This window comes from Vanellus vanellus, assembly GCF_965231255.1.
Source record: "Vanellus vanellus genome assembly, chromosome: 2".
NCBI lineage: Eukaryota > Metazoa > Chordata > Aves > Charadriiformes > Charadriidae > Vanellus > Vanellus vanellus.
Genome location: NC_138906.1, coordinates 122107059 through 122120284, shown reverse-complemented (window position 1 = coordinate 122120284; position 13226 = coordinate 122107059). Strand labels below are relative to the sequence as shown.

The 13226-nt window shown below is 43.2% G+C and overlaps 1 protein-coding gene across 1 annotated transcript in view; it reads left to right on the top strand.

Moving 5' to 3' along the window:
• Positions 1 to 1866: 1866 nt before the first annotated feature.
• The window catches only part of B4GALT6 (beta-1,4-galactosyltransferase 6), a gene marked incomplete at both ends in the record, with an annotated part of 30085 nt that continues 18725 nt past the window's right edge, over positions 1867 to 13226 (top strand). The window contains one exon of the mRNA XM_082479447.1: positions 1867 to 1981. Within this exon, the coding sequence (XP_082335573.1) occupies positions 1867 to 1981 (115 nt within the window). The remainder of the gene's footprint in view (positions 1982 to 13226) is intronic.

Sequence of the window (13226 nt, the reverse complement as noted above, 5' to 3'; positions counted from 1 at the left end):
GACCGTGAGCTGTGCTTGATGAACAAAATAATTTGTCTCAATTATTACTGAAATAAAATGAAGTTATCAATAATGCCTACTGCATAAAAACCATAGTGGGAGTACAGTGACTGAGATGAAATTGTATTTGGGAAAGGGGGGCTAAGGGAGCAATTCTGTAACTCCATTCTTTTTACCCTATGTCTGAATGAACTCAACACATGTTCACAACACAGACCTGAGTTCTTACGCAACCGGATCCTGCTGCCATCTCAGGTGTGCTCAGGCACATCCTGGCCAGCTGCCAGCCCCTTGGCATGCGCCTTCCCGTCCGTGACAGCAATTCTGCAGAGGAATGGAGAGATCACTGAATTGACCAGATCACCTAGCAACTCGTGGTAGCCAAGGTTAGCTGCTAAAGCAAGGAAGAACAGCTACTTGGCGTGAAGCTTGTATTACCGACTTTTAAAATACCTTTTTCGTGCAATGGGCTTGCGAGCAAACTGCTAACGGAGCGTGGAGATTCTCACATACGAACTCAGTAAATGTGAAAGGGCGAGGGCAGCCAATTCTTCAGGAAATGTTTTCTAATCTGCCCTGTGGAGAGCTGTTGGGTCTGCTAGCTCTGACTCCCATTTCCAACCGTCGTGCACTGAAGTGAGAGATAATGCCTGTGGCTGCACTTGGCAGAGGGGCAGTACCGACTGCGAAGTGGAAGACAAGGGGGACGACGGCACCATCACTGGAAAGCTGGCACGGCCGAGGTTGGACGAGCTCCAGACGGGCCCCAGCAGTGCCGCCGCCGCCGGGACCCGGCCCTTCGCCCCGCCGCCTCCCACAAAAAGCCAAAGTGGAGAGGCATGGGGAAGGTATCCCCCCTCCTGACAACCGGGCACGACCGGAGCGAGGGTCGCCCTCTCCTCTCTCATCCCCTCACCGCCCGCCTCTCCCCAGCGGCTCTCCCCACCGCCCCCCTCTCACGTAAGGACAGCGGGGACCCTGCCAGACCCCAACCCCACCTCATCCTCCCACCCCGCCCTGCTGATACAAACGCTCCTCCAACCCGCCAGCCAATCGGGAGAGCGGGCTCTCTTCTCCCTGGCTTCCCATTGGTCCGCGGGGCAGGGCGGCACCGCCGGCGTTTCCTCCTCCTCCCCCCCGCCCCCTTCCCCCGGCTCCCTCCGCCGGAGCGCGGGGCGAGCGCGCGCGCCCGCCCGCCGCAGTTCTGCAGTCCGCCGCCGCTGCCGGGGCTCGCGCACGTTCCAAACCGCCGCAGTGGTCGCGTCTCGGCGGGGCGGGGCCGGGCCGCGCCGCGCGCCTGCAGCGCGCTCCCCGCCGGTGCGGGAGGAGGAGGAGGAGGAGGAGGAGGAGGAGAGGTGGGGGGTGGGAGCGGCGCGGCGGGGCTGGGCTGGGCTGGGCTGGGCGCGGAGGTGACTGGCCACCGGCAGCGGGGATGCTGCCGCCGCTACTGCCGCCGCCACCGCCGCCGCTGCTTGTGAGGGGGCAGCAGGCGGGAGAGCGGGCGGCCGGGGCGCCCGGCGGCATGAGCAGCGGCGGGGACGTTGCCCGAGCCCCGCGGAAGCGCTAGGGGGTGGGGGGGATCTTCCCCGCTCCGGCCGCCACCTGCGAGCCGCGGCGGCGGGTTCAGCGCACCCGGAGGCGCAGCGCGAAGGCGGGCAGGCAGCCGGACCGGCCACAAAGCGCCGCCGCCCCTGCCGGCCGCCGCCGGCCCGCCGGCTCCCGGGGAGGCGGCGGGGCGAGCGGAGCCCCCTCGTCACCTTCTCGCTGCCTGATCCATGGGAGGAGTGGGCCGCCTCCCTCTGGGAAGCGCCGCCGCGGCTCGCCGGGATTGAGCGGAGCGGCCGGCCGCCGGCGCGGAGGGGGAGGATGCCACTGCTCCGGAAGGTGCTGCGGGTTTCCAATCGCTCCATGCTCGCCTTCATCTTCTTCTTCTCCTTCTCCTCCTCCTGCCTCTACTTCATCTATGTGGCCCCCGGGATCGGTGAGTCGGGAGCCGCCCCCTCCGGGGGTGGGGGGCGGTGAGGTGAGGGCTGGGGTGGGCGCCGCGGCCCCCGGGGGGCGGTGGGCGCTGCGGGGCGGCCGCGGCGGTGCGCACCCGCCTCCCCCCGACCCCCCCCTTCCCCCCGGCCTGTCACAGTGAGGAGGGCACGGGCGGCGCCGGGTGAGGGGCCTCTCGGGTGCCGAGGGAGGGTCGGGGCGGCTGACGAGGGGCGGCGGTAACGTGTGTTAATCTGGCATCTCTGTTCTGTCGGCTTCAAACGCTCTAGAAGATTCATCTGCCGTCGGCGAGGTAGGTGAACGCTGTTCTTGCTTCCCAGGCCGGAAAAGTGAGGCAAAAAAAGCAGCTCGGCGTTTCATCGTGTTATAAATTAACGGTAGGAAGCAGGAAAGAACTGCGAAACTGCCTGCTGGAGTCATTTGAATGCGTTCAGCTTTTAGATCGTTAGCAATTGCATTAATAATAAAGCACGTGTGAACAGAAATTAAGAACTAATTTGAATATTTGTTGTTGACTTTTGTCAGTGGGATCTCTCTTCACAGGTTTTACAGTTTTTTTTTACTTCCACTTCTGAAAGAACGACTTCAAAGGGGAGACAGACCGTTTCTTAAGAAAAAGTACATAATACACCAGTGCAAGTGTGGGTCAGACAAAAAATTGTGCTGTTTTCCTTAGTTTGCTCTTCGTCTGTTTTTGGGAGACCATCGGGCTTTTTCTCACTGGATGATCCTTTCAGAACTGGTTAGCCTTACCCCTGAGCTAAGGCAAGCCGTATCCTATCTGGTGCTCTGTGGTGTTTCCCTCTGTTGGGTGTCTGTTGGCTAGGCAATGTTTTCCTTTTTTTCCAGGGAACATTGACACTTTCTCCTGCTCTTCTTACTTATCAAGTGCTACCTAAATACCTGTAAAACTACCTGGCTGTTTGTCATCAGTGCTTAAAACTCCTTTCTGCGGTCATTACTACAAAATGTCCATGTTAATTGTTTCCCATTGACTGGTGTCTTTATGCTGTTTGGCTTCTTCTTGTTCACAATCTTCTATTTAGCTTGCAAACCCTTTTAAGGTTTCTTCCTTCTTCTCCCATACTTACAGCACTTCATACAATATTGACATACCTGTAAATTATTATTACAGTTCAAATAAATACTAAATAATATCAGGGAGTATATAGTGAGTTGGGTTCTTGAGTGTTTTATCAGTGTTTCCCTGCTGAAAGGGATGTAACTTAATCTTGCAAGTGAGAGAATGATGCTACTAGGGTCCATTTAGACATCTTAGTTCTATAAGATGCTAGTGCAATATCAGAGTAGACTTTAATTGCAAGCAGTTGGTGGATGATTTGGAAAGCAAAGTGCGGTTTCCACATCTTTATAAGTAAGTGAAACTACTAACATCTTACATAATGTATGCAGCTGGAGTTTTACTTCGTTATTTAAATGTTTCTTATTCAATGGATATCTCCTAAGAAGTACATCCTCTTCTTACTAAACAAGGCTTATGCATTACCTTATTCAGAATCAGAGCCTCTAGTGCTGAGATTTTTCTTTCCTGACTTCGTCTTGCTGCTCAGCTATTGGGGTTTACGTGTGTGTTTGATTTTCTTTGTACCAGGAGTGAAATGAAATCAACAGTATGCATCAAAAGTATTCTTGGGGAAGGTTATTTAGGTCTGATCAACCTTAGGGGAAAACAGTCATACTCAAACTGGTCTCTCCTGCTATCTCAAATGTATATATGTTAGCTTGAAAGTTAGCCCTTTCAAGCTGTGGATTAACAATACAAAAATTTGCAGTAGTTGCAAGAGTTTAAGATGACAGCTCTTCCTGGCTGCTACTGTTCAATGGAGCGCTGCCCTAACTCTGTGTGCAGTTGTGTTGTAAACTCATCTAGCTTAAACAAATCAAAACCCTACAATATTGGAATTATTCTTTGTGGCATTTCTTGGATCCAGTTCAAAATGCTGCCATGCTGTGCTGGTCTTACTGGGGGAGGGAATATAGAAAATGGTAAAGAAAAGGGCAATAGGAAAGGTTTACGCTGGTAATCTAAGACTGTCAGCTTGCAAATGTGATGCTGATTTTCCAGGAGTTTGCTTCTGGAAATGTTATTTTATAGAATGGAGGGAAAGAAGGTCAAATATTATCTTGAAACCAACAGGCATCCTGGATGTGTTCTTGGGGAAAATGTAACTTGTAAGAATGGAAGACTTTTAAAAAAAACTCAGTAACACCCCACCTCCCAAGTTTATAGGCAGATTATTCATCTAATAATCCTGTGCTGTATGCTCATACCATTTGTATATTGTGATAGAATATTTCAGTGTGCTTGCTGCTTTCTGCTGAGTGTGATGACATAGGTGTATCTAAGTCAAAGCTGATTGTCAGTGTGGAGAGGAGGAGAGCTTAAGATTACTTATGGAAGTGCAGCCATGTTACCTGTTAGCAGCTTTTCATTAAATATATTCCGCAGTTTAGTCATAAATGGTTGCTATCTGTCATAATTTATGTGTGCAGATATGTTTTAGTGAAGATATTTTGGTTCATCAGAACACTTTCTTCCTCAACAAGCTACAAGGCGCAGTGACAAAGAGGAGGAAAGTTCTAATTGTGTTGTAGGGAACTGGAGCTGCTCCCTGGCTGGTTTCTCTTCCTGATAGTCAGAGGAACTAAAAAGAGAGGGAGAAGCTGGGTTCCTAAATGTTTTATGGAACAGCAGTGTACTGGATGGTGGGAGGGGGAAAAATAAGTGGGTACATATCGGAACAGCTTCCTGAGATGTTAAAGCTGAATGAAAATTTGAATTCTTATGGGCTAATACAGTGGAATTCCCTCCTAGCAAGCAGTTCATGGCTTATCAAAGGGAGCAGATGTCTGCACAAGTAAGCCCTTAGCACTGGGAGAATTCTCAAAGAGGTCATTATCACATTCCCTCTGTCCTTCATGCTACTTTGAAAATAGTTACTGCATTTTTTTTAGTGAAATTGCAGATTTTGTGACAAATGGAGTTTGGGTCAATTTGGAATGTTGACCATGTGTTTAGATGGATCAATCTTAATTACTTATTTTAAGGTCTTCAATTATTTCTGTCTAATATTTAATGGTTTTATTTGCACAATAATTACTTGTATATCACTTTTTTTAGAGGCTGTGCAGAATGTTAGTTTCTTGAGAAATAGAAACTTTTGTTATCCTTTCTATTTCAGAATATAAGGAGTGGAAAAGCATTTAAATTTCGGGTTTTCAAACACTGTTCTGTGTTTTGAGATGAAGACATAATATTCCACGTAATATAAAAATGTAGGGTTTGTATGGTCGAGAAGAATTCATATACTATGTCGGGGTTGTTCATGTGCCTCCTTTCCCCTCTTCTGTAAGAACAGGAGGTGGCTGCATTAGCACCCCAGTGGTCTTTTGATAGTCAGAAGAGCTCAAACACAGAAACAGATGTCTTCTCTAATCAGCAGTTAGAAATCAATTTTACTGGTTTTCATTTTCCCTGTTTAATTGAGTTGATAGCAAGGTAAAATGGTAGAAAACATTTTAAATATTTAAAATTTAAAAATCTCATTTAAACGTTTAAATGATACTTCTATGTGATAGTCTTAAGTATTTGATGGAAGCAGATAAAAGGTGCTTTCTCTGGAAAGACCGCTTTTCTGACAGTACTTCATCTGATGCTCCTTCTCTGTTACATGAAATGACAAGATACAAACTGAAGCTGTTGTTTTTTAATTAGTTAATGAAGATGGACTGTGATTCTGAAACTTCACTGGAAGTTAGAAATATCTGTGTATACTGCAGTTACAGACTGAAGAATTTAGCTGAGAGCAGGAGTCCTTGGCACCAATACGTTCTTTTTCAGTGTTGTAGATAACAGTACTAATAAAAGGGACTTGAATAGTCAATGTCTGGTGCTGACAGCTATTCAGAACACGTATTTCGATTCAAGTTTACGTCATGGAAAGGATCCAAAGATGAGGAGAATATGACAAAGTAGCAAGGCAGTGGTGACCAAGAGAGAACGTTTGCTGATCTTATTTTACTGCCAAGCCAATCTGAGCATTGCTAGAGAATTTTTTTCTTTGCTTTTCCCATTTTCTATCAGCATCATAATGAAATCACATTGGACAACATAAGTGATCTCAGAAAATGATCTCTTACTCATCTCTGGGTTATTCCTTTCTGTCTGACTGCAGCAAAGAACCTTTACCAGATTGGGAGGAAAAGTACCTTAGAGCTCTCAATATTTTAGTCAATTGCAGTCTAACTTGGCCGGCTTGGACATCGTGACCCTTGTAGTTCTCGTAAGAACTAGTTATGGAACAGTGCAGTGATCAGGGAAGATGCAGTCTGTCTTTGACATCAGTAACTAGAAATCATGAACAGTGGAATGAGATTGAGGAAGAAAAAAAAACAGCTACTTTTTTCTCTTTTCTGGTCTTCTGCTTCTCTTACTAAAACCTCACTACTTCTCTGGCAATCCTAACCAAAGGGCAGTTCTGGAGGCTAGGTGGAACTTGGAAACATCTCCATTGGTTTTAGCCCGCAATTTGATATCAATCTACTTCCTACTCTGTTATTAGAAAATAATTTTCCTAATAGGAAAAGGTGATATCACTCCTTTTTGAACTTGTGCAGAAATGGAGGAAAGAGCTGAAAAAGCTATCCACAGGATAAACGGTTGCCAGTGCTTCCAGCTGCTGAGCCTGTAGATGTGGGCACAGCCTTTGCGCTAATACTCTTTGTTCCTGGCATCTGTGGCAGTTGTGGTATTTCTAAAGACTTGCTGTTTGATCATAGAAAAATTTAGATTGGCAGGGACCTCTGGAAGTCATCTGATCCGGCCTCCTGCTGAAAGCAGATCTTACTAGATCAGATTGCTCAGGGCCACGTCCACTTGAGTTTTGAATAACTCCAGGGATGGAGGTTCTGCAGTCTCTGGGAAACCTTTTAAAGTGTTTGACAACTGTGAGAAAATTGTAATTTCCCATCTTACACCTTGTGTTTGTTGCCTTGTGTCTTTTCTCTGTGTATCTCCAAGTGTTCCATTTCATCTTCTCTATACAATTCTACTACATAGTTGAAGACAGAAAAAAAATAAATAATCATCCTCCCCTTAGTCATTTCCACTTAAGACTGAACAAACTAATTTCTTTCAGTTTCTACTCATACATCATATGCTCTATATTGGAAGCTTTCCTCTGGTATGTATAATGTCTGTCTCTTACTGGGATCTCCAAACTGGACACAGTACCCCAAATATGGTTTCACAAATTGCTGAGTAGAGAATAGTTGATCCTGTTGATATGCTGGTTATGCTGTTGCTAATACAGGGTGACATACTGTTGACTGTGTTTGCCACAATGATACAGGGATGAAAATATCTTGTCTGAGGGTCTGGTAATAGAGCCTGTGTCTTCAAGCCAGTAGCCCAAGGGCTGCACGGAAATAGGAATAATACAGCTAGCCTGTTTAAAACAAAACAAAGCATTTGTTACTCTCCTTCTTTGGCGCTGTGTGGAAATACCACCTGATAAAAGACTGATGGGTTTTGCGGGATGCGGTAGGTGTTCGTGTTTTGCTGCTATTGCCTTCTTTTTCTCCTTTGTAGGGAATTGTTCACGTGGGTTTCTTAAAAGTTTTTTGAATGAAACTTGTCTGTCCCTTTCTTTCATAATTTCTGCAGGGAAATGTCTTTACTACAGACATGGTTGTTGTTTGGGATCTGTTTTCAACTATGTTCCTTTATTAAGGTTCACCTGTTGTTAAAGGCTTAATTTGAAGGCAGTGCTCTTTTTCATGCTTGCAGTGCAGCTTTTCACTTCAGTTCCACGAATTACAACCAAACCCTTTAAAAGAAACATTTTAGTCAACTTTCTGATGAATAACGTCTTCCCTTTAAGTTTGTTGGCATTCTGACTAATGGCTTGAGCTCATTATGCACTCGGGCAGTTTCATGGGTAAGTTTTGTGCCTTATTCTGGGAGGTGCAAAGATTTTTTTCATTATGTTGGCCCAGCAGTCATTCCTAGCACCTGATGCTGAATAAATTATTGTAGTTCAGTCATTCATGACTGTATTTCACTTTTACCAACAGATAAGCGTTGACTATACACGCATATTTCTTTCTGAATCACTTGTTTTGCATCTTTATCTGATAGTTTTCCTAAAGCCCTTAGGTATACTTAGTTGAGGGCTTGCCTGCATAAGATATCATGGAGTACTCGTTTCTGTGATCTTTGCTTTTAGTCAGAAAAGGGAAAGTAATACAGGGACTTACAGTGCGCAGCTAAGTTCACAAGGACAAAGTAATTATGAGACCTCGGGTGAAATGAGTTTTCACTTAAGCCAGACGGTTATTTGAATGTGGTGTTCTCATCCATTGAGCAGGGGAAACTGTATGCCCTGGAAATATTTATTTGAGCTATGATGCTTCACTGACATGGCTCGGTCTTTAACCATTTCCACATCTGTCTGTGGTGAAAGATAGCTTATCTACTGGCTTTTCATTACTAAGACTGTTTCTACAAGTGACTGTCTCTGCTTGTTTTTCTACAGTTCTTAGTCTGTTTTGGGTAGTCATTTGTGTTCAAATGATGCAATGATGTTATGGAGAGCAGCATGCAATGGTTGTGCATTGTGTGGGATCCAGTGCTAGATTTGTGTGAATACAGTGCTGAGATTGGTTTCAGGGCTATCGTATACTAAAGATGTCTTTTTGCAAGGTATGCCAAATGGTCAGCTTACTTTCTTAAATATGCAGTTGTCCTTCTTTACCTTTGCATTATTCTGTGTGTAGTCTTTTCTTAAAATTTAATTTATGATGATACCTGGGAATATTTGATTTACAGATACTACAGTTTTCTATTTTTATCAATAACTGAACTTGTTAAAATTCTGGAAGAATTGACAAAACCTAGGCTTAAAGTGTCACTATAAAACCGTTTAATGTTTGGTGTCCAGGGTCATCCTGTCTAGAACAGTCTTCATTGTACAAATGTCTTAATGAAATTTAATTAAGTATTTTAAAGTCAGAGTTGAAATTTTGCTAAAGTAGTAGAAATGTAAATGAAAAAAATAAGTAAAAATACTTGCTTTCCTAATTGAATCTGCCTTGGGTAAAGGAAAAAACCAACCAAAATAAATATTTAAGTTTCATTTTTAGTGGTTATAGCAATGCTGCTCTTTAAACTTCTGTTGGATACTGTTTCAGAATGGGCTATTGAATTATTTCTAACTTGCTATATAATCAACTAATAGCCCTGAGACTGGAAGATAGAATAGTATGAAATGTGTTAGAAATTGTACTAAACATTGTGTCATGCATGATGCTTAAAAAAACTGCTAGAGAAAGAAATTTTGGTATTTTTTTTTCTTCACTGATAAATGGAGATCTGATGAATGAGACTTCCTCTTTTACTGGCTCCAGTAGACAGTGAACTGACAATTATTGAGTCCTTCAGACTTGTAGTTAGAGGACTCATCTTTGTGGCAGTGAGTATACATTGTCTGGAGTATTGAAAAACACCACCTCTAAAAACAATTTTGAAGACTCTGTGTTCTAGCCGGTAGAGATTTATCCGTCTGCACTGTATGAATGATCCCTATTAACCTGCAGAAACATCTGTAGTTGTTGATATTTTCAGTGGGTTGAGGTAATCTGTGTCTTTCTAATATATTTTCCATACAAGGAGGTATACATATGCAGACTCAAAGTGACGTAAGTTTGTATTTATTGTTAAATCACAAATAGTGCAAAACTCGTATTAAATATTCAACAACAAATCAAATAAAAATAATGTTTCAAGGCATAGTATTTTTTTTCTGGTGGTTGCATATGCTTTAGAAACAACTTCTGATTAACAGCAAATGTGTAACAATAAATAAAACCCTATGGAAGTTGAGCACTTACCATAGGATTTATCTATGTTCTCCGTCGATTTGTTTGTGACCAGGAACCAGTTTACAGTAGTCTTACATTACTTTGAGTATTGTCCTTCACTGCAAAACTGTTTAATGAGTCTGTTTTACAGACTAAAGTACCTATCCTGTGGTTGTGGAAAATATTACTGCCTCCTAAAATCGTGACTGTGATGTTTTGGAAGCAATCTTCAGCTGAGCTCTACTTACTGTATATTCAGATTAGTTTGTAGAATTTAGTCTTTAACACTTTTGTGTTAATTTGCCATGCATGAACTCTGCCAATAGTGTATTTATAACTCTCATATTGCTGAGAATAATATCATATAACCTTGAGATGAGAAGAGATCCATGTGGGACTTGTTCTAGAAATATCCCCATGAGATGATTCCCCATTTACAATTAATAATGGAGAACTTTCTGTTAACCCATTCGAATCCATGTCAATGTTTGTGCAATGTGTTGACTGCTTTTCAGAAGTCCTGTGAAAGCAGGTGTTGACTAGCAGATGCGTAACAGTAGGGGCAATGATCATTTGGCAAGACCTATTTTCTGCAGAGCTGTGTTTATTGCATTTGAATTTTACAGTGTCCTTGGATTCTCTATGAAGTACTTCCTATCTGAGCTTTTCAATATTTTTTTTTTCTTTTTTTCTTATAATGTTGCTAGAGCTGCTCTGATGATGATCTTGCTTTTTAAGTATGGGGGCGTGAAGTTTTTTGCTAATTGCTTTGAAAGTGTTCTTGATTTAAGGCGCTTTTTTCTTGTGTGTTTTTGGTTTTGGTTTTAGTTTGTTTTTTTTTTTGTCTGATAAAAGCTGCATTTTTAAATGAAATTTGTGATCTCCAAGTCTGTTCATATTTTCTTCTTTTGGCATTTAAGAAATCATAGTTTGTAATCTCACTAATGCTTTTCTGACTATCTTGTTAAAATAATTACAGTTCAAACTTCCTGCTGTTCTTCAGAATGTTAGTCATTGATCTGGTTTTAAATTCAGTTGTTCTGCTGTGTACTTTACTATGTTGGTTGCTTCTAAGCGCATGGCACATTGGTTAGGCTTTGGTGTATGTGTACAGCATGATAAATTACTAAGTTTCTATATAAAACTGAGTTTTGTACTTTTTCTGTGAAGCTAAGGGATGATAAACTAATGTGGTGTTGTGAATAAGTGTTTTAATTTTTGGTGTACTCCTGGAAGGAGCTTGATGGAGAGAGATCTGTGAATGGGACTTTTTTCTTTACAAAAGGTGTATATAGTCCTTGGGTGAATATTTAAATAACAGGAAGCTACCTGAGGTAAAACATTGAGCCATTTTTACAGATATTTTTAAGAAGTAATGCGTCCGCCCCCCAGTGGTCTTGTTTTCAGTTTAAAACAAAACTATTAATAGTGAGTGAGCTATAAAAACTGGAGACAAAAAATGATCTGTCTGATATTTTTAACATCTCCTCTGAAATACAGGATGATCCCTTTTAATGCCCCGTGTGTTTTATCAGAATGAGTTTTAAATAATGCCCTGAAACCAGGACTTTTGATGACTGATGTGTAGCTGTGTGTCCATGATTACTGATATAGATCTGGATCAATTGCTAGTGAAAATTTCATCTGAATTGGGTACGAACTCATGCTCACATTGCAGTTGCTTTAGGTGAAATATTTAGTACAGTATTTATTCCAAGGTGTTCTATATGAGTGTGCTGTTTTATATCCTGCATTGCACTTCCCATTTGCTTACCTTGTACACTGTGGGACAGTCTGGATTCTGTATGTTTCTTGAATCGGAAGTGCTGTTTCTTACTTACTGTGGACCATGTACAGTGAAATAAGGAGAATATGAGTAAAATTAGTTCTAGGTGGTTACGTTTTTAGATGTTTTCTTTGGTTAAATTTGAAATTTTGCCTTCCTGGTTTGTGCATTGTGTTGCACTGTGACAAGAGTGATGGTTGGTACAAACGCAGAAAGACAATAGTGAAAAAAAATCACAGAATAGTTGAGATTGGATGGGACCTAGTCTTCTTTTTGTTACTGATGTACTTATAGAAAACCTTCTTGTCTTTGACATCCCTGGCCAGATTCAATTCCATTTGGGCTTTAGCTTTCCTAACTGCATCCCTGGATGCTCAGACAGTGTTTCTGTATTACTCCCACATTACCTGTCCTTACTTCCACCTTCTGTATGCTTCCGTTTTGTGTTTGAGTTTGGTTAGGAACTCTTTGTTCATTCATGCAGGCTTCCTGGCATTTTTGCCTGACTTCATATTCATTGAGATAGAGCTCCCTTGAGCTTAGAGGAGGTGATCCTTGAATATTATCCATCTTTCTTGTCCCCCTCTCTTCCTTCGAGGGCCTTATCCCATGGGACTCTTGCGAGCAGATCTTTGAAGAGGCTAAAGCCTGTTCTCTTGAAGTCCAGGGTTGCAAGCTTGCTTTTCCTCCTTCCTGCCTGTAGCATCCTGAACTTCACCATCTCATGGTCACTGCAGCCAAAGCTGCCTTGGACCTTCACACCGCTGAAAAGCCCCTCCTTCTAGTGAGTATGAGGTCCAGCAGAGCACCTCCTCTCATTGGCTTCTCTACCACTTTTGTCAGAAAGTTACTGTCAATGCACTCCAGGGACCTCCTGGCCTGGTTTTATCTGTCTGTGTTGTCCTTCCAACAGACACTGGCGTGGTTGAAGCCCTCCATGAGGACCAGGGCCTGTGAATGTGAGAATGTTTTCATATCTGTCTGTAGAGGGCATGATCCACTTGTTCTTCCTGGTCAGGTGGACTATAGCAGGCACCCACTATAGTGTCACCTTTAATCCTAACCCATAAGCTACCGGTTGGCCCCTCTTCCATCCCCAGGCAGAGCTCCCTGAGCTACAGCTGCTCTCTCACGTGAAGGATAAGTCCTCCTCTTTGTCTTCCCTTCCTGTCCTCCCTAAGCAGCCTGTATCCCTCCCTTGAAATTCCCTGGTGATGGGATCCATCCCAATAAGATTGTAGCCCTGGAACTGCACATGTATATCTTAAGTCATCATGTTTATCCCACATACTGTGTGCATCAGTATACAGGCACTTGAGGGGCACCCCAGCATGTTAGGGGTCATATTCATAACAGCATAGATAAGGCTTGTGGAAACCCATGCCAAGCTCAGGAGGATGACGGGTATTAAAAGTACCAGTGACAGCTGAAAAAAGGATTGCTGTGGAAGTCATCAAACTCCAGCCCTCGGTATTCTGCTTTCAGTCATTTTCCCTCACCACACTAGCAGGAGAGATGTATTTCTCTGTTACGCTTCTGGTTATTGTGGTTTATCTCGAAT